This window comes from Mugil cephalus, chromosome 9, assembly GCF_022458985.1.
Source record: "Mugil cephalus isolate CIBA_MC_2020 chromosome 9, CIBA_Mcephalus_1.1, whole genome shotgun sequence".
NCBI lineage: Eukaryota > Metazoa > Chordata > Actinopteri > Mugiliformes > Mugilidae > Mugil > Mugil cephalus.
Window position 1 is genome coordinate 3,085,017 of NC_061778.1, and position 20,769 is coordinate 3,105,785.

Sequence of the window (20,769 nt, forward strand, 5' to 3'; positions counted from 1 at the left end):
GACAGCACCCGTAAAAATGTATCGATATGTTTTGCGAAGTTTTATTGTGAAGGTTCTACCGGAAGCAGTGGTGTATCTTGACTATATAGTATTGTGTCCGTTTTGATAAATTCTATCTATTCATCGCCATCGAGTGGCCAAGTCAGGAACTGCATAATAACAATAATAATAATAATAATAATAATATATATCAGTATCTAATTGTTGTGTGATTGTTTGAATATTGAGAATTAAATGTGAATTTTAACGTTGATAAATTAAAAAATAGAAAATATATTTTTTAAACCAATTTATAATCAAATACATTTAAATTATCTTCTTTAGACATTTACCAACAATCCCAACATTATTATTATTGTAGAAATGGAAAAAAAATACTCTTTAGAATGATCAATTATTTGTACTGAAGGCAGTGGAGCTCAATTAATAGTGAAATGTGTCTTATTCTGATTTACATCCAGAATAAATGCAATAATGACAAATGAATACCATGCAAGTTCAGGAGATTTTAGTTTTATTCAGAATATTTTTATTTCGCTATGTAAGAGTTTATAGTTTCAAGTTATTTCCAGTCACAATGTGCTGCTGAAACGCTTTTATTAATGACAAGGTGCTCAAAACACATCTGATATCAGTAGCCTTGTAGTTTTAGTTACTTCCTGTTTAGGTTAAGAAGCTCTGACTTTCTATCAGGATGTTGTGATGACGTCCCCCGACACTTTCTGGCATTTCTCGCTGCAGTTATGTTTCTTCAGGAGCCTCGAGTCTGAAAACCCGAGCCCACAGCCGCTGCAGGAGTACGGCCGCTCCCCCGTGTGGACCTGCATGTGAAACTTGACATGTCCGAGCTGCCTGAACCTCACTCCGCACACCTCGCACTCGTAGGGCTTCTCCCCCGTGTGGATGCGCAGGTGTCTCAGGTAGTTAGTGTAGATCCTGAAGGCCTTGCCGCATTGCTCGCATTTGTGCGGCTTCTCCCCGGAGTGCTGAAGTTTGTGGGACTTGAGAGCGGAGAGGATGATGAACCTCTTCCCGCACACGTCGCAGCCGAACGGCCTCTCTCCCGAGTGGGTCCTCTGGTGGTAGTCGTACGTGGCTTTGTAGAAGAACGACTTCCCGCACGTGTCGCAGCTGTACTGCATGTGTCCCGTGTGGACGAGCTCGTGCCTCTTCAGGGCGGACGCCGCGTCGAAGCCTTTGTGACAGACCCTGCAGCTGAACGGCGTCACGTCCACCATCGTCTTGTCCGGTCGGTAGATGACTCTCCGCCCCCCTCGCTCCCGTGCTCGCCTCCTGATCACCTGCCCGTGTTTCTCATCGTGAGTCACTTTCTGGTGTTTCTTCAGCTGGCAGTTGTACAGAAACGTCTTCCCGCACAGGTCACACATGAACGCCTTGGACGCACCGTGCAGGAGCATGTGCGTTTTCAGCTTGTTGTCCTGCACGAAGCTCTTCCCGCACACCTTACATTTGAACGGGGCTTCCCCCGTGTGGATGCGAATGTGTCTCTTGAGGTTGTGCTGCAGAGTGAAACCAGCGCCGCACGTCTCACACGTGAACATTTTCCCTCTGTGGACGGACTGGTGCGTCCTGAACGACTGCCTCTTCGCGAAGGCTTTCCCGCACACCGAGCACTTGTAGGGATACTGACCGGTGTGAACGCTCTGGTGGCACTGCAGCGTGAAGGCGTGTTTGAAACTCTCGCCGCACTCGGAGCACTTGTGCGGCTTCTCCGCAGAGTGCACGGCCTGGTGAGCCTGCAGGTTGGGTTTGGTTTTGAAGCCCTTCCCGCAGGTGGAGCAGACGAACGGCCTCGTGTCCGTGTGCACGAGCTGGTGGATCTTCAGCCGGACCTTCGTCCTGAACGTCTTGTCGCAGAGCTGGCAGGCGTAGCTGGCGTACTTCTTCTCCTCGTGTCGCAGCAGGTGGTACTCGAACGTCGCCGCCGTCCTGAACTTCCTCGGACACTGGTCGCAGGCGAAGAGCTTCTGCTCCCTGTGGGTGTTCATGTGCTTCATCAGATGAAACTGACGGTTGAAGCTCTTCTTACAGACGTCGCATTCAAACAACGTCCCTTTCCTCCTGACCTCCGCTTCCACTGCCATTCGGCTCTCAGAGTGTTGGGATTCAGCTGTGTTTGCTGTGGTAACGTCGTCTGCAGCATCTGGACATCAAAGGAACGAGAATACATGATCAGTACCAGGACAATAACCACAAAACTGGACTATTTTTCTTGAAAATCTTTCATCCATGTAGCTTCTTAAGCTTTAGAAACTGATTTCAGATAATAACTAGAATATTTTTCTGCATAATAAAGTTAGTTTTTAGAAGGACATGACAGATTTTACTCTTATTTTAATCTTAACTCACCAGCGTCTCTCTGCACTAAAGCAGCAGCAGCAGCAGCAGGCGTTTGTTCAGCGTCTCCTTCTGTCTCTTTGTCTTTCGTTATCGTCCCAGACGGCTTCAGGGTGAAGATCAGGCCGCTCTGCTCGAACAGGATGGGGCAGCCGCTCAGGATGTTCTCCACACACAGCCCGGAGCTTTTTAAACTTTCAGTCGCCGTACTCAGCTTGCTCTCCAGCTGCTCCACTCGGACCTTCAGACCGGCGTTGTGTGCGAGCAGCAGAGAGCTGAGCTGAGAGAAAACACTGCTGATCTTTCTGGTCGCCTCTCGTGACAACAGCTCCACGACGCTGTCAGCGTCCGGCTGTGAGGACTAAAAGAAAGAAGAAACACAAGTTTTTATAAAAACAAAAATGCAGAAACAATGACCTCTTTTTAAAAATGGATCGTAATTTCTGTTTATTATATTATTTTTAACTGTAAAATAGCTACAACTGTCTGAAAATGCAGTGTAGTTAAAATAATATTTACATTTCGTAGTATGAAGGCAATTTATTTTACAAATTTTGATTATTAATACAAAATATAGTTTGCTAATTCACATTTTTAATTAAATAACTGGAACTTTCACTTAATATCTTTTGGATAATTATCAGAATTAAGACTTTTACTTTTGGTATATTTCAATATAAGAATAAAATCTACTTTTTAAAGCAGGATGTATATTTGCTTAACTAAAGTGTTACTACCTGTAACACCGGCTAATGGTAAAAAATAAATCTCATATAGTGTTAATTCTAAAATTACTTCTTAAATAAACGCATTTATCGACATAACATCAGTGTGTGCGAGTTGCAGGTTATTATTTTATCTAGATTTTATAAAAGGAAACGTCTTTGATGCTGAAATTCAAAACGCATATATTAAAAAACAAACAAACAAAACAGTTGGAGTATCTTTTTAAACTGTTTTAATTTCCTAAACGCTTAAGGTGAATTTAAAGGCCGTTAATAGGCTACATCGATATATTTTATGTATGATATTTCAGACTGTCCCTCCGAGTGTCCGCCATCTTTGTTGTCCCTTAGTTCACTCGGTCCGATCAATCTCCAACCAACATAGAATCTCTGGTCACTTAAATGAACGGTGTCTATTAGCATTAGCAACCACCGCTGTGTAAAAACTACAAATTAAATATTATCCACTCGCTCACCTTGCGTCTCGTCTCCGTCGTGGACGTTTCTTCGTCTGAATTTCCGATCATCTCAACCGCAGCTTTAATTGCAGTCTCCACGATGGACTTTGTTTGTGAATAAAACACAAAGTTTTCTGACATTTTACTCTCTGGTGATAAGCTAGCATCAAGCTAGCTCCAGTAAGCAGTAGATTCCGGAAATGGAACTAGATCAACTTCAAACCAAATTTCAAAATAAAACCCAATTACAGACGCTTTGATTTGCAAATGCCGTTTAATTGCAATTACAACCGCAAAAATATACAAATATTAAATAGATTTGTACATTAGAAAGTCATTTGACAACTTCAACTTTGAAAATAATTAAATCTTAATGGAATTCAATATGATGGCTTTGAATTTACAACAGATTTTATGTCAAAATAAAAAAAAAATATTGTAATCCTTAGTAGTCAGGGAGAAAATTTAAAGGTTTCAGCTCTTGAAGACCTAACATTTACACGCATATCCTACCCTAACGTGTCTAGGATTCACATGAGGAATTTTTTTATTATGTTTTTAACAGGTTAATGAAGCAAAACTAAAAATACAAATGCCACAAACAATTCCGCTAACCTCAGAGAAAAGAGCTGCAACTACACTTTATACCCACGTACGATTAATCCCTTCATCTTCTATACCACTTATCCTTCACTAGGGTCGTGGGGGTTGCTGGAGTCTATCCCAGCTGGCATCGGGCGAGAGGCGGGGTACAGCCTGGACAGGTCTCCAGCCTATCGCAGGGCTAACACAGAGACAAACAACCATTCACACTCACACTCAGGGTAAATTCAGAGTCAACAATCAGCCTAACGAGCACGTCTGTGGAAGTACCTGGAGAAAACCCACACAGACGCAGGGAGAACATGCAAACTCCAAACTCCGACATCCCATGTGGTAGCCTGATCCCTTAACGAGTAATGAAAATGACTTGGAAGGAAGTGGTGATATAAAACTAAGCCGAACATCCCTTTTCCCCTTTGTGAAGCTGGTGTAACCAAAAGCTGAAACTGAAGAACTTCCCAATGACTGAGCGAACAGGACCAGCTCAGATTTTTTTTAATGTTAAAGTATTTTTGTACACTGAGCCCTATGTAACTAATGCCTCCACGTCCTTTTGGTTTTGCTACGATCCGTCACAGCTGTGCTTCTTGAGCTGCCTTGAATCGGAGAAGCCCCGGTTGCACTGCTGACACGAGTAGAGCTTCTGGCCCGTGTGGACCTGCAGGTGAGACTTGAGCTGATTCGACTGGTGGAACTTCTTCTGACAGTACATACATTCGAACGGTTTCTCCCCCGTGTGGATCCTCAGGTGTCGGTAGAAGTTGCCGTCCGTTCGGAAAGCTTTGCCGCACTGGTCGCACTTGTACGGCTTCTCCCCCGTGTGAATGCGTTCGTGCTGCTTCAGGCTGCCCGAGTGGAAAAACCTCTTCCCGCACACGTCGCAGACGAACGGCTTCTCCCCCGAGTGGCTCCGCTGATGGTAGCTGAAAGAGTACTTGTTGTGGAAGGACTTCCCGCAGATGGTGCAGTTGTACTCCTTGTGCTCGCTGTGGCCCTTCTCGTGCAGCTTGAGCGAAGACGCGGCGCTGAAGCCTCGCAGACATATTTTACAGCTGAACGGCTTCACCAGGGACTTGTTCTGCCGCCGGGACTGGAACAAGCTTTGCGTGCCGTCCGAGTCCTCGTTCCTGTTGGCGTGGACGTACCTCTGGTGTATGAGCAGCCGGCAGTTGAAGAGGAACGTCTTCCCGCACAGGTCGCACATGAACGGCTTCCGGGCCCCGTGGATGAGCATGTGGGACTTGAGCTTGTTGTTGTCCGAGAAGCTCTTGCCGCACTCCTTGCAGGTGAACGGCTTCTCCCCCGTGTGAATGCGAATGTGCCGCTTCAGGTTGTTGTTCAGGCTGAACCTGGCGCCGCAGATGTGGCAGGTGAAGGGTTTCTCCCCCGTGTGAACCACGTTGTGCCTCTTCAGAGCGGTGCCCGTCCTGTACGAGCGGTTGCACACGGTGCACACGAACGGCGTGTCGCCCGTGTGCTTCCTCTTGTGCACCGTCAGCGAGTGGGCGTACTTGAACGTCTCGTCGCACAGCGTGCACTTGTACTTTTTGGTGTTGGTGTGGACCATCTGGTGGAAGCGAAGGGTGTCTTTGCTCTTGAACTCTTTGCCGCAGGTGGCGCAGCTGAACGGCCTCTCCTCCGAGTGCACGGCCATGTGACACTTCAGCAGGACCCTCGTCTTGCAGGTCTTGTCGCAGAGCTGACACTTCAGCATTTGCTTCCACTTCTCGTGGCGCAACAGGTGGTTTTCCAGCGACTGCTTGATCCGGAACGTTTTCCCGCACTGGCTGCAGGCGAACGGCTTCGGAGGCTTCAGGACCTGGTGGCGCTTGAGGTGGTTCTGAAGCGACTGCTCTTTCCTGTACGACCTCTTGCACTGAGGGCAGGGGAAAGGCAGCGGGTCCTTCGTCGTCTCGTGACGTAAGAGGTGGTTCTCCAGAGACCGTTTCTCCAGGAAGCTCTTGCCGCACTGCTCACAGGGGAACGGCTTCTTGTGGACCGCCATGTGTTTCTTCAGTTCGCCTTTCCAGTAAAAGCCGCAGTCGCACTGCTCACAGAAGAACCGCTTCGCTGTGTGCGACTGCTTCTTTTTCAGCCTTCGTCCCTGCTTCTCGCCCTCACTCATCTGCTTTTCTGCAGCGCTGTCTGCGAAAACTGGAAAACGGAGAAAAAAAATGCACATTACTATTGAATTATCTGCTGGTTTCTAATCATTCACACGTGACTCACCTCTGCCAGTTTTACTAGTCGTCCTCCTCGTCCGCCTGGTTCTCCCTGAAGGCCCCTCTTGTAAAGGTTTCTACAAGGTGTAAGAGAAGAGTTTAAGCATCTCCACTTAACACCACAGACGACCTGAATCTGTGGCAGCAGGAGACACGTGTGCAGACAAACCAGAGACACTCGACCTTTTCTTGTGGCGAGTCGAGGCCACCAGCAGCGCTGGAGTCTGGACTGTGGACATCTTGAGGCGTCAATTCTGCTGCTGCTGGTTTGAGGATGACCGCCGTCGCTTCAGAGACGTCCGCCAAAGGCTGCCCGACGATCTGACTGGAACCCACCAACAGCACCGTCGGAGAGGAGCTGACTTTGCTGACGAACACCATGGGGGCGGCCACGGGCGTAGCAACATTCGCAGATTTGACCGTCGTAGATGCGTTACCGCCTGCTGAAGACGGAGCTGGACTCAGCGAGTCCATCACAACTGATTTTACGTCAGTCTGACAGGCGGCGACTGACAAAACTGGTCCTCCTGCGTTCAGATAGAGAGACGTGACCTCAGCATCAGACATTTAAAGTAACTTAATCAACAAAAGTACAGAAGATGCATTTGTTCTTTCTTTTCAGATTTGTTTAAGCAATCTGAAGGCATTGCATGGTTATTAACACTACAATCTCCATCAGTACACACTCCTGCAAAGATAAAACACTTTGCTTGTTGTATTAAATCTGCTGAGATCCACATGTGTCACCTATCAGGGAGCCGTCCCGCAGCAGGATGTGTGTCGGGCCTTCGGGCGTCCCCACTCCGCCTTCACTGATGGTCTTGATCTCCTGCTCCAGCTGCTCCATCTCTTTGCCCAGCTGACCCACCCTGGCTTCCAGCTCCTGCTCCAGCTGCCCGGCTTTCCTCTGCAGGACGTCCTCCAGCTGCCCCGCTTTGGCCCGCAGAGCCTCGTTCTCCTCCAGCAGCTCGGACGAGAGCTCCGCGAACAGTTTCTGGATCTGCACCACCAGGCATTTCTCTATCTCCTGGATTTCGCCGAACTTCGCCTCTTCCCACACGGCGTTTGGCGCCTCTTTGGCCCAGACTTCCCTGAAGACAGACACGGTCGCCTGGATAGCGACCTCCACCAGCGACGCCACCTCGGTGCCGAATCTCGCCTCCATGTTTGCTCGGTCGATTTAAAAATCTCAACCTGCGGCGTCCGACACTCGGTGGCACATTTCAGCCCAAATAGGAACTTAAACTGGACGCAGCTTTATTATAGGACGCACCATCCGTCTTTCTTCCGTCCTGAATGGCGGACTGTGTGTTTGTGTGCACCACCGAAATACGTCCCGGTTGTACTTCCGGCTTCCGGTGCCGTGGCTGAACTACAAAATAAAAGCTGTAAAATTACTCTAGTTTCTTGTGTGTTTTTTCTCTACTTTTGATTTTTCATGGAGCAATATTCCTCAAATAAACTACCTCACTGTCCTCATGTTATAACCTTGGCAATTATATTACCAATTTTTAATTCCAATTTCACATTATATACAGAATTTCCTTATCTATTTTTGTCTATGTGTTATTTCTTTGTACATATTCTTGTCTAGTTCTACTCTCAGAAGGAAATTTCCCTTACGTGGAATAAATAAACAATGTCTTATGTCTCTTACTGTGTGTCTTAAACTAATTTATGTAAACTTTCTTCAATTTTGTTCATACTGATAAACCAGAACTGTGATTAAAACCCAGGAAAATTAAATTTAAGTGTTTTAAGTTTAATTAAGTCCACCAAGACCTGTAAAATAAAAATAAAATAATCTGATAAAATCCTATAAATAATGACAACTCCAGATTTTTCCATTTGTTTTAGCCCAAAGAAGAACACATCAATTAGAAGAATGTTTGCATTTATTAAACTATCCTTCAAATAAATAAATAAAAATCAGACAATGCTGCTAAATCCTGGGTCTCAGTTTTGTGTTCTGTCCACTTACCTTAATAAAACAGTACACAAATTACAGATAGCAGCTATTTTTATTAAAAAATTGTAGCCTTCTATGTAATTTTCACATTTTGCAAATTCTTGCTGCTGGTCAGATTTGACCATTTTGGCTGGTATTTTTATTTAGTTTGTCCTAAAATAACTTTCATTCACATTCAAAATAAAGAGCCCAGACCTCAAATAAAAGCTTCACAAAAAGACAGACACAGACATTATGTTTTAATATCACAATCTGTATTTATCAATTCAAAGAAACAACTGTACACAGTCAATGATTTGCAGTTGGTTCTGATCATTTTATACATTATTGGTTCCATGTTTGTGTCGCCCCGGTATGTTACAGTGATTGTATAGTGGAGAGACATGCAGTACCGTAATAGAGACTTTTTCATTCATGCAACCTCTTTGTCCTGATGTGTTTGTGTGGATCGTTTTATTTAACGCGACTCGTGGTACAAAACAATCCCACATCAACACAGTTGAACACTGCAAAGACAAGAGGCAGTTTTCCCAGTGTCACCATGGATGTTTCTACAGAAAATACTTCTGAGCAAATATATTTGTACATTATGAGGCTGATGATTGCAGACATACGGGACAGACACAGGCTGAGGGCGGATGGACGGCGGCGCTCGGGGCTCCTGGGAGAGGAGAAACTGTGGCAGCGGATCAGCTGGAAAACCAGCTTCTATTGAGTGTTTACTGGTTTATCTTTGGCTGGTGTCAACATTAAGAAATAATGGTGTGGGACTAAATGATGTTTGTTGAATGTTGATGTTGTTAATGATGTTGCCTGAATCATCAAAAAACCAATAAATTATTAAAAATGCTGCAAATAATTCACTAAGACTGTTTCACTCAAGTGTTTTTGTAGCTGCTGAGACACATAGATGATGCATTTTATAAAATAATAACATGAATGTCTCCTAAATGAGCTTAATGATTTAAAATGGGAGGCTGCACATTTTAATGCACGGATGCTAAACAGAAACTTCAGTGCACGTGAATCTAAAGAAATATTGTGCTATCTTTCATTTTTAAGCAGAGATTTGTATGTATGTACGTAACTCTCCTCTAGGAAGGATGAAATGATGCACAGGATAATTCTTTAAACTGGAGCATTTAAAGATAATAACCAAACCAATAAATACATTCACAAAATCAGCTTCTTAGTAATTATAAAACAAAAATAATCCATCTTTTAAAACACTGACTGAACGGCTCGAGTTCTTTTTAATGTTTTGCTAAATTTAGCAGCTTTGATTGTCGTCATAAACACAAGGGTAAAAAAAATCTGCTTAACTCTCTGAGCCCTTTATAGTGTCTTCTGTCATAATATTCCAGGCAGTGTGTGTGTGTGTGTGTGTGTGTGTGTGTGTGTGTGTGTGTGTGTGTGAACTAGATCAAGGCTGAATATTTGTTTTAGTCCACGACACCAGAGCCGGCAGCATCCAGTGGTGATGGACGTGATTTTTGGAAAATGGATTAGAAAGCTGTAAAAAATGCTTAAATGAATAATAATTTGGTCTGTGGAAGATCAGGAAACAATAAATCCTCATATTCTTGGTGCTTCAGGGGAAGTTCATTCAGATCATAGTGTATCTGAGACAAAACTAGGACAAAGGCAACTGGAGCGGTTGTTTTCTTGAAGATGTTTTATCCAAATCTTCAGTTCTAAAAAGCTGGTTTTATTTATTTATATATATATATATATATATATATATATATATATATATATATATATATATATATATATATATATATATATATTTTATAAGGAACATCTGTGGGCAGATGCACATTGTAAACACAAATGACTTGAGTTTGTAACGACCAGATATTCACCTGCAATTAGAGGATCAGTTCAAATTAAACTACACGGCATCTTCTTTTTCACAATTAGAGGTTTTCTAATGAAACTTTCCACTTTTACATGCATCATTAGAGACCCGCTAATTGTGAAAAATAAATAACATCCTCTAATTACAGGTGGGTAGGAAATAAAAACCTAAAGTCCCGACCAGTCATTTCAGAACTGAAGGATACTACTTGGATGAAACATCTGATCCTGACTGGTCATAAAACAAACTACTTAAACAATTAATCAATCATAAACCTCTAGCCTGTAATTTCTTGACTTGTTTATCCGTTCGGCAACAACTGTAGAGAAGAAAAAGACGAGAAGAATCATTTGAGGCTCTTCTCCGATGCTAAACTAACCTCTGATAAAACTTTCTGGTAACTCTGTGACGTCTCTCTGCTGGATCCCCAACACCACTGCCCATCAGGCCTCAGCTCACAACAGGCCAGCGTCCCTATAGTGCAAAGGAAAAGTTGCATAAAGTCTCATTGCTACCATGGACAACGCCATCATCTTCCTCCTCATCATCATCATCATGATAAACAATATTAATCCCTGAACACAAATTAGCCTCCATATTACTGCATACTACTGAGTGGTGGTTTGGGTGAATCGAGATGCAACAACTTAATGTAGTTGTGGAATCTGAGGGGATTAATTAAAACCTGCGTCGGTTTTTATTGTAACGGGAGGAAATACTGATCCACACAGAAACATTTTCATTTCGTTTGGGGGAAATAAAAACGCCGACTATAAACACATTAATGACAAACCAAAAGGTCTTTTATTCGTCATTTCATCTCGGCTGACAGACTGAGGCTGACGTGAACAGAACAGCAGAGACACACACAGGCAGGCGGCGCCCAGACTTTTACATTTATCTGAGCCAAATCTGAGCCGCTGATTTAAACTTTGCACAAGATCTGGTTATTTCTGGTGTAAAATACTTTACACGCTCAGCTGCACCCGGCGCAGTCTGTCCTGTGTGTATCGACAACAACACATTGTGCTGGTTCACGATGCTGTTCTGTGTCACTTTATACAAGGAAGTTTTGCTCATTCAAAATTCACTTCTCTTAACTCTGACTGTGTTTGTTGTGTCCAACATGCATGTAAATGGTTGCATTGATCTGGCATTCACACCTAATTAAGATGCATAAAATGTGTATGAAAAAAAAGAAAAAGAAAATAACAAGTCCTTTTACGGCTCGAGAGAGGATAATTTAAAACCAGTGAAAACTTAGAAATCCTGGAACAGCTCGACGTCGTTATAATGTTTAAAAAGATAAACGTCACCCTGGCAAATATAGATATCTGAAAAATATAAAACTAATTCTGAGGGTGACTCTTGGAAATGACCTGCTCGTAAAGAAACATGTAAACTTATGCATCTAAAGTCCAACTGAAATCATTGCGTTGTTTTAATCTGGCGACAGGAGAATGAGGGAGCGAGTAGATGAAGAGTAGATGAGGTGTAGTTAGCTGTGCTGGACAGACTATGGTGCACTGACGTCAAGCAGACTTGTTAATTTATCTTCCCCTATAAAGTGTTTTGGTCTTATTAAACTGAAAAACTGTTTAAAACACTAGCAATAAAGGAGAAATCTTGTGTTTGTCTTGCTAACTGGTTGAAGTCTGTTGCCCTTGTTGCGCCCTCTAGTGGCTGTGAATAAAAAAAATATGTTTTTCTGACCTCCAGTATCCGAAATCGCCCCCTAACCCCAGTGTAGGCCCCTGTGTAATTGTTACGCCATTCTGTAGTTACGCCTATGTAGGGTTTCACTATAAAGTGAGCTCAAACGCAGCAGCTTTTGGACACCACCTAGTATATACAGTCAATGGACACCACACGTATCATCGTTTGACGCGCAGTTAATGACGTCACTACAGTCGCATTATCACGTGTCAGACTGCCGCGCTCCCCTCGTTATCCCATTATAAGTTACACATTACTAAAACGTGGTGATTTTGTGAACAAATATGCGCGATGTTCTTAAAATAAAAAATAAAATTATGTTTTAAAAAAAAGTTTCATATTATAACAGCCACTAACGGCCATTAACGGCGGCATTCAACGGGTGGTGGACATCCCATCATGCATTGCGTCTCTAGCGGCGCCGCCGTTAATGGCCGTTAGCGGCTGTTAGTGAGACACATTTTTAAGTTTCGTCTTTTTTTAAAACGGAATTTTACTTTTTATTTCGTGGACATCACACATACGTGTTTACAAAATCATCACGTTTCACTAATGTGTAAATTGTTAATGGCTTAACCAAGGGAGCCGCGGCAGTCTGTTACGTAATGATGCGACAGCAGTGACGTCATTAACTAGGCGTCAAATGTTGATACGTGTAGTATCTATGGACTGTATATACTAGGTACTGACTGAAAGCTGTTGGGATTGAAACCCTGCAAGGCAGCAGGGGTTAGGGAGTGAATAAATGATTTCGGACACATATTTTTTGTGTTTTAGGTAGTTAATATAATGTTGCATGTTCAATTTCTTGGAAGTTTACTTTTAGTAAGTTATTCCATGCTATAGAAACTGGATGAAACCTAATGGCGACCACCAGTTGCCATGCCAACCGCTCCGTAAAGCGGTCCCATGGGGGCATGAGAGTTGTAAAAACAATTTTTAAAAATAAGTACAGTGTATTATACAGCATTTCCTTGTAAGTGGTGGTGGTAGAGCAGAGGACTGTACTAATTAAACGAAAACACTCTCCTTTTCCTTGGCCAATGACAGGAAGTGGCGAAATATTGTCCATATTTATATAGCCTATGGTTTGGACTAACTTGACAAATGCACATCTTCTCTAGGAACTTACAGGACATGAAAATGAAAATATAAATTAAACCCTTTCTGATCCACAGAGCAGACGCTGATGTTTGCGCAAACTAACCGCACGCAAATGAATTTCAGTTGGACTTGAAAGACTCAGAAACAGCAGAACTGCAGTGAACAATGTCTCATCAAGTAGCCATGACGTAATAATATTAAAAAGCAGGAAAGAAATTTAAAAAAGGGTTTTAAAACGCTGTCTGACCAGGATGCATCTAACAGAGCTGGAAAATGAACTATTATCCAGCTAATTAGACTTTTGTCAACTCTCGTCTCCCTGTGGTTTATGGCTTCATGGTGTGTTAACAGGAAATCAGAGACTGTATGTAGATGCCCAGTCAGCGGGCTGCAAAGACAAGCTTCTTTAGACGAGTGATTTCTCTCCAAGCAAAACATGCAAATCTTGTGACGAACAGACGGTTGAACCCACCCACAACATATTTGGTCGGTCGGATAACCTGGCTCTCAGTGGCGTGTCAGTCCATTCACTTGTTTGTTCATTATCTAAGTCAGTCATTTCGGTTTTAGGACCTTTAAACACTCTGTTGCATGTTTATAACCTCTGACATTTTAAACCTGATGAGTGTGAATCTGTACATCTATCTTTGTGAGGACCGGTTTGAGTTTTAGACCTTGCGAGTGAGGACATTTTTTGGCAGATCCTCACTTGTTTAGGGACTGTTTAGATTAGGTTTTAGGATCAAAGCTGGGGTCAGGCATTTAACTATGTTATAGTGGTGGGGTCCTCACGAAAACAGAAGTATAAACCTATGCGTGTGTGTATATCCGTGTTGTGGATTGGACGTATCTGGAAGACTGAGGTGGCATCTGAGGGGACAAACATTGAACATGTGTGAAGCACACGGTAAGCACACACCAACACAAGTAACCTGAGAGCTATGGAGACCCTGGGAGCAGAGAGCATCAGCACACACACACACACACTCACACACACTCACACATAAACAAGTTCTGTATAAAAACGGATGCAACAGATTTGTGTGAGGAAAAGCGTATCAGAGAATATCTGACGATGTCGTAAAAGAATCAAAGAGCAGATGAGGCCCGTCTTCAGCCCTGAAAGCCTCATTCATTAAAAACATGCCAGAGTTTGTGCTTATGAACAAAGCCAAACATGCCATTCATGGAAAACTGAAACCGTTTCGTAGGTGAAAGCTGTATTTGTTAAGTATTTTTAGTGAATGAGGCCCCCTGGGAATCAGAGGTTTATCTCTTCAGATCAGAGCTGTACATCTGTCTACTAATCTTTCTAATTTAGACGCTGAAAGTCCGAGCTGTGCTGTAGTCCTTGCGTCACAGGTTGAACACCTCGTGACTCGACTGTCATGCAGAAATCTTCACTTGAAAATCTGTTATCCTACGTAAATTCTACACAAAAGAAGGGAAGCTGCTCTGTTTGCTGTTCGTGGGCAGATTTCAACGATACATGTGATTAAATTCTTAGAAAAGATCCTTAGATCTTCCTTAAGTTCAACATTTTAGGATCTTATTTTATCAAGTTAATAATAAATACTCTTCTCTCCTCCCTCGAATCAGCACAGACGTGAAGATCAGATGTTTTCAATCTAGTTCTACTCTTTTTTTGTTTTTTAATTTTTTATCGTGGCCAGATCTAGATTAAGATGGGATAAAGTGGATACAACAACCAAAAGAAAAAAGTCTATGTTTGTCTGTAAAACGTTTTGGCATAATTTCATTCTCTTTCCGAGGAGTAATAAGACAGAGTGTAGGATGTCTCGACTTACAGACAGACAGATAGATACAGTAGATAGGACGGACAGACGGGAAATACATACAGATACAGCTCATCTCATAGAAAAAACAAACATGGAACAGTATGAGCTACGTTTTTTTTTATCACACTACCAGCAATCAGTAACAGCCTTTCAAATTAACGTGATGCGCGTCCCGTCTCTCTCTCGTGTTAACGCTGCCCCGGGCGTCAGCAGCACAAAAAAAAACTCTGTCCGCTGCAGTTCTCTGAAACGGCCACCAGGGGGAAGTGGGGGGCGCCACTGACTCTGCGTGTTCTCACAGAGACACAGAAGAGAGAGGGAAAGAGAGATGTCTCCTGCTCCAAATCAAATCCGTCCTATGAGTGAGCCTGGGAAATCAAATCCTTCATTCCTTTCCATCCACCGAACGCAACTGCTCTGTTGACAGTGTTGGAGGCGGAGACAAGGAAGGGGGGGCGTTCACCTCCAGTCTGCGGCCCCGCCTCCCAACGCGGAGTTCAGACGCTTCAAATTCCGACCAATCCGTCGTTCGCACTTGCTCACTTTTTCTTGCTGGACTTTTCCGAGCGTTTCCCGTCCGACTTCCCGCCCCGGTCCGACCTCTCCGAGCGCTCCCCTCTTTCTCTTTCCTTCTCTCTCTCCTTCTCCTTCTCTTTCTCCTTCTCCTTCTCCTTCTCCTTGTCCGCCGGCTCGATCCGCTCGGGCTCGCCGCCTCGCTCCGACCTGTTGTCCGCCTTGCTGCCGTCGCGGCGCGTGCCCTCGTCGGTGGATGAGGTAGTTGGTTGGGGCTGACCCCATTTGGCAATCTCCTCGTGCTCCGAAATACTGGCGGTGATGCTGGCCACCCAAGCTTTGAGGTCGTCCTGCGATGGGACAGAAGAGTGGGGACAAGATGAAGTTAAATCAGAAATACTCCTTTAACTGTTATGAGATGTGATGAGAAACACAGAAAATGTCTTACCTCATCTTTTGCATGGAACAAAAACTCGCTGCCATCCTTTGTCCTGCAATGAGAGGAATTAGTTGACTTTAGAGTTTTTCTGAATAAGTTCTAGAAGTTAAGACATCTTGATTTCGAGGCTACTTTCCCAGGATAACCTACATATATTTAAAGTCTCTCTCTACCTGTATTATGCTTTAACTCAGACTATGAAAACCAAAATGGCGCCATCATGTCTATCAGAGAGAGTCTGTCCAACTAGAGAATGGAGCGTCTGAGCTGTCCCTCTATGCTGATTGGTTCTGAGCTGGTCACATGTTTCATGGACGCCATGTTGGATACATCTAACCAATCTTCATCCATAAGCCCCTTTCACAATAAGCGAAAAACCTGCAGTTTCACTGGATTTTTCGTCACTTTCCCGAACATGACGTAGGGCTAATTCACCTGTGCGCTTCCATTACTGATCGTGTATCAACACATTTGATTTCCCTGAAAAAAAAGAGATCGGTCCCTTAAGGGAGTTGATCAAAACTCTGCTCTGTTTTTGAGCTGCTCGCAGCCCTGGAGCTTCTACATTTATAACAGTGTGACAGACCGTCCAGTGACAAAATCAGAAGGCGACAGGCAAGTACGTTAACGTCATTGTTGTTCACATCGAGGCCGATGGCCCAGGACACATTGGACGAAAAACCCAGCGAGTCATTACCAAGACCAACACAGGACACCTTCAGAAGGTCCATGTCCATTCTCTGATGAGGCACAAGGGAGACCTACACAATATTAGGAAGGTGGTCATAATGTTATGCCTGATTGGTGTACAGTCAGAGTCTATTAACTCTCCTCGTGTAGTTAAGCTACATTAGTAGCGAGGGCGCTAGCTACCAGGGTGCTAGGTCCCATATTCCAAGACAGACTGTAACTGCGAAGTCGTCGGCTCCTCACTTGAGCGTGAAGACGTTCTTCTTCTTCTTGTAGCCGTTGGTGACGTCGCAGTGGCAGTGGGAGAGGTTCAGGAGCGGCTCGTTGTTGTAGGGCGTGTTGGTGTTCTTGGCGTCCTTGTAGAATCCCATCTCCCCTTTGTTCAGCACGCAGTACAAGTTGACCCATGACCTGCTGTGGTGTCGGGGCAAGGCGGGGGGTGGAGGGGAGAGTGAAGGAGAAGGGGAAGGTGTATGGGGGGAGGCAGGGAGGTGGAGGTGATGGTGGAGGGAGGGGGACGGAGGGAGGGAGGGAGGCGGGGAGGGAGGGAGGGAGGGAGGGGGGACATGGGAGGAGTCAAGAGGAGCTGCAGAGTCACTGTCGCTAAGCTAACACCTCACTCACCTGACCAGAGCAGACAGGTAGGTAGGCAGGATGGACCAGCCCCAAAGAAGGGAGGAGGAAACACACTGCTGAACAAACACACACGAACGGACGGACAGACGGACAGACGGTGGTGGTGGGGGGCGGAGGGATGGGGAGGGAGGGCTAACATAGAGTTTGTGTGCTTACCTTGGGAGGAGACAAGAGGAGCAGCACCAAGGAAGAGAGGAGGAAAAAAAAGAAAGAGGAGTTTGGTTAAATGCCATTTTGACAACAACACAACAACAAAGAGCAGCCATGCGTCTTTTCCCCCCTCTGTGAGCGTGTTAACATGCACACGGCATTCCAGTTAAAAGCCTCCGTTGAAATGTACAGTACTGTGCAAAAAAACTTGAGGTATGTGTCAGATATTCAGATTCTGATCAGTCCCCCAAATTATTATACAAAGAAGTATCTCCAGACAGGAAGAACAAGACGTCCTGAAACACACAAACTGACCCTAACATGACTAAATAAGTCTGGGCTCACATGAGGAACTGATGCTGCTTTAAAGGGACCAAATACTTAATAACATCCAGATTCTTCTGATTTACTGAGCTTTGTGTGAAGTTTAGTGGTGACTAAACATAACTCTTCACTTTAAAGTCCAAACGTATGCACAGTACTGTAGAGGTCTATCCAGAGCAAGCTGTCTTTGTGCAGCTTAATATCCTGATTTCAAACACTGTAATGATCATGGAAACAGAAGTTGGACTGAGGAGGACCGATGGCGCATGTGATAAGGTGTCTGCACTGACAAAGCCAGCACCAACATTTACCACGGACACATTCAAGACTTACCTTTTTATCTCTTATACTGTCTCAGTGGTTACAGTGTTTTTATGACCTTAAATTATTTATTTTTCTTAGGTCTATATACTATTCTTAGGGTTTTTAGTGTTTTTATCCAGCCTCTGGTGTTTCTTCTCCCATGAGAGCATTTCCACAGTTACTGCTCCTGTTCTGATGAATATTGTCTTTATTTGTTATACATAATGAATTTTTAAGTCATGTGTTTGTCTGTGTGTTGTCTGTGTTAGAGGGTACATGTGGGGTTATTGTACACAGCTCTTTGCACTACTTTTTATAGGAAAACTGCTTTACAAATAAATTGATTGATTCATTGATTTGCTGATTCACCAGCAACTGAAGAATTAATTTAAAATCCTTTCAATTCCACCTATAAAGTTATGTTATGACACTGTAAAAGGCTAATGAGTTAACGAGTGAGAGGACTAGTGCAAAAAATTACACCATCTTCTGTATAGTTGTAACTCAGCCTGGCTGTAGCCTGATGATTTTACGATGTAAAACTTGCTGTTTTCTCAAAATGAATTTTTTCTGCTGCTCTGAGACAGAAAACATTTACCAAACTTTCCAGATTTATTCCTAACTACATTCTGCAGGTATTTACACAGAGAGGACTTTTCATATATCATTAAGAGCCTGATTTATAGAATATTTTATTCCTAAAAACATGGCAAAAGTACGATATTTTGTGATGTATGAAGTAACAATCTAAAATTTCCTCTGTAAATACCTGTAAATCTAATATGTTAACAAAATGAAACGAGGATTTTTGGACCTCACTTTAGCCATTATTCAGATTTCTGTTCTGGAAATGTAGCAGACTAGTGCATATTTAAATATAAATTCAACTGGAGAAGTGATATCTATTAGTTAATCTCAATTTTACCCTATTCACCTGCAGTGTCTCGCTTTAATTGATATTAGCAGTGATAGTTGTAAACAAAAAGAAGAAAATAAACTAGAGACTAATAGATCACTTTATCGAGTACACACCGCTCACATGCACCACATCCTAATTCACGGCTGTCCTGGGTAACACCAGAATATTAATGTGCACATCAACTTACTCAGTGTCTCATCAGGTAGAGGTGTAACAGAGACAGGTTGAATCTCAATCCTTCCTTAAAGGGCTGCGTGTATCCTCTGTCTCTCAGCACCAAGAGCATACAATAAGCCAAACAAGGAGCAGTTTGGAGATTCACACTTGTCCAGACTTAAAGCCATTCTTGATTATGCTTTACCTGGCCATGTACATAACAGGGCATGTACATACGACACAATCATCCATTGCCTTGAGTGGGGGGGCGCGTGGGGTGGGACTCATCCATAGCTGAAAGAGGATGAGCTTTTTAGCTGAGTGTGGTCAGCCCAGCCACCAGAGGGCAGTGCTGGTGTCTCTCTGGAGGAAGCAGAGTGGTCACCTGAGGAGCCAGGAAACATTTGTGTGCATGTGTGTGTGTGTGTGTGTGTGTGTGTGGATGGTTATGTGTGACCAGCAGCAGCTCTATCAGCCGCTCGTGATCAAACCTCTGCTGTGTGTTTTATTCCGTGTTAGATCAGGGGGGCACTGAAAGCATCATGCATGAAGTTTTTCACATGCGGTGGGATATCTGCAGGCTGCTGCTCTAATTCATGTGACTGCTGTCTTCGTATTCTGATGACATAAATAATATATTCATAAGTGTATTTAGGTTTAACCGGAAAATTCTGCTAAACTGCTTAAATCTTTAAATACAAACTCACAACTAGCAGAGTTGCTTAATAAGTCAACAAAGATTTCTTTCTGAATATATATATTACTACTAAAGCTACTAAACTCCTCTAGGGCAGTGGTTCCCAATCTGGGGTTTGCGCCCCCTTAAGGAGGGCGCTTGATCGCGATTAAAAAAAAAGAACGACATACAGAAAAAAATAAAAATAAAATGTATATGCGGGATATTGTCAGGTTCGAGCAGTCAACTGAGTTCTTCTAACTAACTTCTTCTAACATCACTAGCCAATCAGAAATAGGGAAAATTTGGTTAAGATCCAGCTGCAGCTGATGCTGCATTCAAGACAACCTGGGAAAAATGAAGTTGTCAAACTCAGAAATTACTCAAAAATAGCTGCTGCACATATTTTAATGTTCAGCAAACAATGACAATATACTAAAGTGTTAACCTGTAATGTGAACGCTATGATGTCGGAAGTTGGAGTTGGAATATAGAATGTCCGAGTTTTCATGAAGGCATCGCAAAAGCCATCAAAAAGATGGAGAGTAAATTCATGAAGCTAGGAGAATGTGTCCTCACTGCAAACAAAGGACTTAAAAATAATTTCTTGGACACAAGTGGGAACCACTGCAAAAATAATTTTATGTTTTGGTCAGTTATAGGAAACAATAAGATGTGCCACAAATTTGTCAAATATTTGGAGCCGATAAAATACGCTTCACTTCCAATCTGCAGACATTTCTCTTAAATGCTCTCTCCGGTAACCAGATAATATAACAACAATGTGTGTATCTTCAGTAAATCCTGTATGAAACAAGTGGAAAATCGCTGGACGAACACGCTGGGTCAACCTGTGAGGTAACGCGTGTCATCAGGGCCGGTGTCTGTCATGCATCTGCTCAACATGTCAGACGCAGTGTCAGCGGAGTGTGTTAGCTTCTTAGCTTAGCATGCTAAAGTCATGCCCCTGTCGTCACTGCTGAATCGGTAAAAAACGGAGGGGGCAACGGTGTCATGAGAAACAGACCAAACCGTCTGGTACTCGACTGTCCTGAGGTACCAAGAACCGACCAATCAGAATTTCTAGCCTGATACCCATGACACCAGTGTCCAGCCTCCCTCTCTGTCTCCCCTGTCACCTGATCTGG

The 20,769-nt window shown here is 43.5% G+C and overlaps 3 protein-coding genes across 7 annotated transcripts in view; all 3 read right to left on the reverse strand.

Annotated features, from left to right (window-relative positions):
- Positions 1–511: 511 nt before the first annotated feature.
- LOC125014015 (zinc finger protein ZFP2-like) lies at positions 512–3,742 on the reverse strand. Of its 2 annotated transcripts, none has more exons than XM_047595020.1 (3): positions 3,560–3,742; positions 2,371–2,710; positions 512–2,164 (listed from the first exon to the last, which is right to left on the reverse strand). In XM_047595020.1, the coding sequence occupies exons 1-3, from the start codon at positions 3,680–3,682 to the stop codon at positions 690–692; spliced, it is 1,938 nt and encodes a 645-aa protein (XP_047450976.1). In that variant the 5' UTR covers positions 3,683–3,742; the 3' UTR covers positions 512–689. The 2 variants fall into 2 exon arrangements, with proteins under 2 accessions (XP_047450976.1, XP_047450975.1); XM_047595019.1 differs by having other exon boundaries at positions 2,371–2,719.
- Positions 3,743–3,796: 54 nt separating this feature from the next.
- LOC125014014 (oocyte zinc finger protein XlCOF6-like) lies at positions 3,797–7,706 on the reverse strand. Its single transcript, XM_047595018.1, has 4 exons — positions 7,114–7,706; positions 6,550–6,893; positions 6,374–6,443; positions 3,797–6,298 (listed from the first exon to the last, which is right to left on the reverse strand). The coding sequence occupies exons 1-4, from the start codon at positions 7,529–7,531 to the stop codon at positions 4,707–4,709; spliced, it is 2,424 nt and encodes an 807-aa protein (XP_047450974.1). The 5' UTR covers positions 7,532–7,706; the 3' UTR covers positions 3,797–4,706.
- Positions 7,707–10,977: 3,271 nt separating this feature from the next.
- The window catches only part of LOC125013406 (spectrin beta chain, non-erythrocytic 4-like), an 88,137-nt gene continuing 78,345 nt past the window's right edge, over positions 10,978–20,769 (reverse strand). For 2 of the 4 annotated variants that reach the window (XM_047594050.1, XM_047594054.1), the window contains 3 exons: positions 16,701–16,871; positions 15,777–15,819; positions 10,978–15,678 (listed from right to left, as the gene is read on the reverse strand). In XM_047594050.1, coding sequence (XP_047450006.1) covers positions 15,355–15,678; positions 15,777–15,819; positions 16,701–16,871 — 538 coding nt within the window. In that variant the 3' untranslated portion in view covers positions 10,978–15,354. Of the gene's footprint in view, positions 15,679–15,776; positions 15,820–16,700; positions 16,872–18,976; positions 19,331–20,769 lie in introns of those variants that run through there. The other 2 variants (XM_047594051.1, XM_047594053.1) reach the window with 2 other exon arrangements.